We start from the raw sequence: 4,797 nt of genomic DNA, 5'->3' as shown, positions 1-4,797 counted from the left end.
ATGCAGCTGAGACAGCAGCTACTCCGTGCGGACCCTGCAGTGGAGCCACACCTGGCCCCGTGGGAGCCGCCCCGTGTCCCCAGGGCTCCGTGAGCCCCGCCGCTGCCTCCGCACACGAGGCTCAAAGTGACACCCGGGTCCCCAACTGTCCGCGTCTGGACCAGAGGCCTCTGGGCCCCCAGGTTTGTTTCCTGAAAATCACGTGTAAGGGGCGGGGGAGGGGGGGCGCTCAGTGCCAGAGCATCGACATGTGAACCAGGAGGTCAGGGTTCGATTCCCGGTCAGGACACAGGCCCGGGTTGTGGGCTCCGTCCCCAGTGGGGGGCGTGCAGGAGGCCGCTGATCCATGATTCTCTCTCATCATGGATGTTTCTATTTCTCGCTCCCTCTCCCTGCCTCTCTCTACAAAAATCAAATACGTATTTTTTTTCAATGCTATGCGATGCTATAAGTTTTTTTTTAAAAAATGTGTGTAAGTGACAGGTTTCTAAAACATCGGCAACTAAACGCGAATAGTCCCGGGAGCAATGATGTCCTTGTTCAAACCCCTAACCTCCGCTTCTCCAACCGGACACGGCTGTCCGCCATCGGGGTCACGTCCTCAGACAGAGACACGTGCAACGTCCTCTGGAAAATTAACATTTACCGGTGCACGGGGATCCCTGGCAGCATCCACCAGACGGTCTTTTCTTTAAGAATGTTTTCCGCCTGCAGTTCACACCCCACGTCGCTCAGGTGGACGGTGTCCCGTTGGACAATCGTCTATTTTACGAAGTGGTCCCCCCACCCCCCCGTATTTCCAGCTCCCACCCGGCACCAACCAGCCGGGACGGAGCCTGCCACCGAGTGCGAGGACCCTTCAGTCTGTGGGCTGGCGGTTCTAACCACTGAGCCCCGGGCAGGGGGGTAGCTTATGTCTTAATGTGAGAAAATACAACGCGTCCGTCCTGTGAGCTGCTGTTCAGGCCTCTCAGCCGTCACACTCGCTCACAAACGCCCCCATCCCTGTCTCTACAAGATAAGAATTCTCCCCCAAATATACTTAGAACTTCTTACCTTGGCCCTGGACGTAGATCTTGCCCTTCGCCTGTGGCTTTTGAAAGGAGGGAGGAAAGAAAAGGAAAACAAGTAAATTCATGGGTCATGACAACAGCTATTTAGAAATGAGACAAAGGCTGTAAAAACAACGAAATCCCCTTGGAAACACGGGGGTGGGGCAGCATGGGGGACGCTCGCGGGGCAGCCCCTCACACCAGCAAAGAGCTGCCCCCACCCAAGGGCAGGAGAGCCCACTCAACACAGCGCCCTCGGGAGGCAGCCCCGGGAGGAGTCCCTGCGATGAGGCGGGACAGGAGTCTGAGCTTCGCGGTGACTGGGTCAGCGGGGAACTACCGCAGCTCCAACCAGCGCGGCCAGTGACAGAGCACGTGGTGCGTGTTCTGCGCTGAAGCTGGGGATGGGGGCGCGTTGGGGGAAACGTGGTTTGGGGGTGCACATCCTTGAACAGAAAGAATACAAGATGGAGGAGGAGATGGAGGAGGAGATGGAGATGGAGGAGGAGATGGAGATGGAGGAGGAGATGGAGGAGGAGATGGAGGAGGAGATGGAGATGGAGGAGGAGATGGAGATGGAGGAGGAGATGGAGGAGGAGATGGAGGAGGAGATGGAGATGGAGGAGGAGATGGAGATGGAGGAGGAGATGGAGGAGGAGATGGAGGAGGAGATGGAGATGGAGGAGGAGATGGAGATGGAGGAGGAGATGGAGATGGAGGAGGAGATGGAGATGGAGGAGGAGATGGGGGAGCAGATGGAGATGGAGAGAACACAATGTGTTGGAGACAGAAAACAGGCACCAGGGCCGGTTCTCCCAGGAGGGAGGGCTGTTGAGGGCGCTGCGAGGACCACCCGAAAGCCCGGGGCCGCAGGGGAGGGCGGCGCTTGCAGGAAGGACCCAGATACTGACACCGAAGACACTGCTCTCCCACCCCGCTCCCGGGAACGCCCCAAACCACCGGGGAGAGACTCCATGTCCGGGTCTTGCTGGCGGAGTGGCCCAGACCCTTTAAAATCCAGGTCAGAGCGCTGGCCGGTCCAGTTCAGTGGGTAGACCACCAGCCTGTGGACCAAAGCGCCCTGGTGGGGCGCGTGCAGGGGGCAGCCCATCCATGCGTCTCTCTCACAGCGACGTCTCTCTCTGTCTCTCCCCCTCCCCTCCCCTCGCTCTAAAAACCCACAGAAAAATATCCTCTGATTCCCTCCCTCCTCGGATTCTGCAACTTCCAGGGCACAACCGACATCACAGCACGAAACACCCAGACACGCACCCACTGCAGGCACGCGGCCGCCCTCATGGACTCGGTGAAAGCCACGGCGAACCTGGGGAGAGAACGGAGAGGAGGCCGTCAGGGAAGATTCCGCGAGCAGCCCTGGCGACCGGCTGTGAGCTGCGGCAGGAAGCCCAGCCGAGGGCGCAATCCATCCGCTCTCGCCTCTGCTGGCGTCGCAAACATTGGAACCCGCGAGGAATGAACGCACGAGGCTCAAACCTTCCCATGTCTTTATTTTTTAAAGTGTGTGTTTCTCTTGATTTCAGAGAAGAAGGGAGAGGGATAGAGAGAGAGAAACATCCATGAGAGAGAATCATGGATCGGCTGCCTCCTGCACGCCCCCTACTGGGTATCAAGCCCGCAACCCGGGCCTGTGCCCTGACGGGGAATCGAACCTGGGACCTTTCAGTCTGCAGGCCAGTGCTCTATCTACTGAACCAAACCAGCTAGGGCTTAACTCAATTTCTTGATACTCCAGTTCTCGTAAAAACAATTTTAAATATAATAAAAACATGGGCTGGCTTTATTTTATATTTTTTAACCTCAGGATCATGTGTGTGTGTATCTCTATTTTGTGTTTAGTTAGGGTAATTTTTGGTTAATAATAATAATAAAAAATCCACTGAGCAACACCAGCCAGGACCAACACTGATGTGTACTGAGTGACAGTCTTTCCGGGGGCAGGGCCAGGGACGGATGAACCGGGAACCCCTAAGGGTGCTGGGCAATAAGAAGGGCCTAAAACCGTGGTCGGCAAACCGCGGCTCGCAAGCCACGTGCGGCTCTTTAGCCCCTTGAGTGTGGCTCTTCCAAAAAATACCACGTGCGGGTGCACGTACAGCGCGATTGAAACTTCATGGCCCATGCGCAGAAGTCGGTATTTTGTGGAAGAGCCACACTCAAGGGGCCAAAGAGCCGCATGTGGCTCACGAGCCGCGGTTTGCCGACCACTGGGCTAAAAGAATGGCCACGTGGAAGGACACAGCGTGGACTCCGAGCTTCTCCAGTGGCCACGGCAGGGACCACCTGAGCCGAAACGCAGAGCCATCAGTCACCGGGAGGCAGCCCATTAGGGTGAGATGGCAGACACACCCGCGGGCCGGGCTGACAGCAGTCACGGAACCAGGCAGTGGGGTCGCACGGACAGCGCCCCCGGGAGCGGAGTCCTGATGAGTGAGAGCAGGAGCAAGGGTGTCCAGCGTGGGAATAACACCGAGGGCTGATCCTCCCCAAGAGGGGACCGGAGGGGCGGGTCTCTTTCCTGCAGGGGCACCTGCTCCCTGCCCGTGTTTTCAGAGAGAGGAAGGGAGGGGGAGGGAGAGGGGCGGGGAGAGAAGCATCCATGAGGAGGGAGAGTCACGGATCGGCCGCCTCCCGCACGCCCCACACTGGGGATGGAGGCCATAGCCCCGGCCTGTGCCCTGATGGGAATCGAACCCTGACCTCCTGGTTCATAGGTCGACGCTCAACCACAGAGCCACCCGGCCGGGCCCAGACACCCTTATAAGCGGGTTCCCAGCCTGAGGCGCAGGGGGGTGAGGACACGTAACGTCACCAGTTTCTTACGGGAAATTCAGACCCGGGGAGAACTGCCGGGTGGAAGCCCACGGCCTCACTCTGACCGGCGGTGCCCGGACTGCCCTCCGCTCCTTTGCTTGGCAAGGTCACCTTTTCCTGCCAGGAGCCCTCACTGGACGGTTCCACACCTTTACACACCCCCGGTGAATGCAGTGTCGTGACCACACACTCGCTACAGAATCATGCTTTTGAGACAAAAACCTCAGAGGCTGAGCGTCGACCTAGGAACCAGGAGATCACGGTTCTACGGTTCGATTCCCGGTCAGGGCACAGCCCGGGTTGTGGGCTCCACCCCCAGTGTGGGGCGTGCAGGAGGCAGCCGATCCACAGTTCTCTCTCACCATGGATGTTCCTCTCTCTCCCTCTCCCTTCCTCTCTGACATCCATACAAATATCTTTTGTAAAAAAGTGTCAAATGAAAGAAAGAGGCGGCTTCATAGGGAAGACGTACCCCCGCCCCCTCCCCCCATCGGCTTCCCCGTCTCCTCCCTCCACCAGCTCCACCCACCGGGGCGGCACGCACCTGGCTTCCTCCAGGACCTTCCCCATCACCAGGTGCTTGTCTCCCTGGTGCACGTCTTCATTCAGGTCCGTGCCGCCGAAGACCACGCCGAAGGGGATGCCGTGGCCTGCGGAGGAGGACAGGTGAGGAGGGGGCGCAGCTGGGCACCAGCCCTCCCCACCCCGGCCCGAGGCAACGACCAGAAACCCAGGTTCCTGGAACACGGGACCGGAGTCATGGTTAGTTTTATTTTTATTTTATTTTTTAAAAAATATTTTTATTGATTTCAGAGAGGAGGGGAGAGGGAGAGAGAGAGAGAAATATCAATGATGAGAGAGAATTACGGATCGGCTGCCTCCTGCACGCCCCCCACTGGGGATGGAGCCCACA

The 4,797-nt window shown here is 58.1% G+C and overlaps 1 protein-coding gene across 1 annotated transcript in view; it reads right to left on the bottom strand.

Annotated features, from left to right (window-relative positions):
• Positions 1-4,797, bottom strand: part of GLT1D1 (glycosyltransferase 1 domain containing 1) — a gene marked incomplete at both ends in the record, with an annotated part of 16,834 nt that overhangs the window by 6,627 nt on the left and 5,410 nt on the right. The window contains 2 exons of the mRNA XM_015567225.1: positions 2,325-2,376; positions 4,429-4,622. Of these exons, the coding sequence (XP_015422711.1) occupies positions 2,325-2,376; positions 4,429-4,622 (246 nt within the window). The remainder of the gene's footprint in view (positions 1-2,324; positions 2,377-4,428; positions 4,623-4,797) is intronic.

Source organism: Myotis davidii, unplaced genomic scaffold (assembly GCF_000327345.1).
Source record: "Myotis davidii unplaced genomic scaffold, ASM32734v1 scaffold43, whole genome shotgun sequence".
In the NCBI taxonomy this organism is placed as follows: domain Eukaryota; kingdom Metazoa; phylum Chordata; class Mammalia; order Chiroptera; family Vespertilionidae; genus Myotis; species Myotis davidii.
This window is presented reverse-complemented; position numbering and strand designations above follow the sequence as displayed.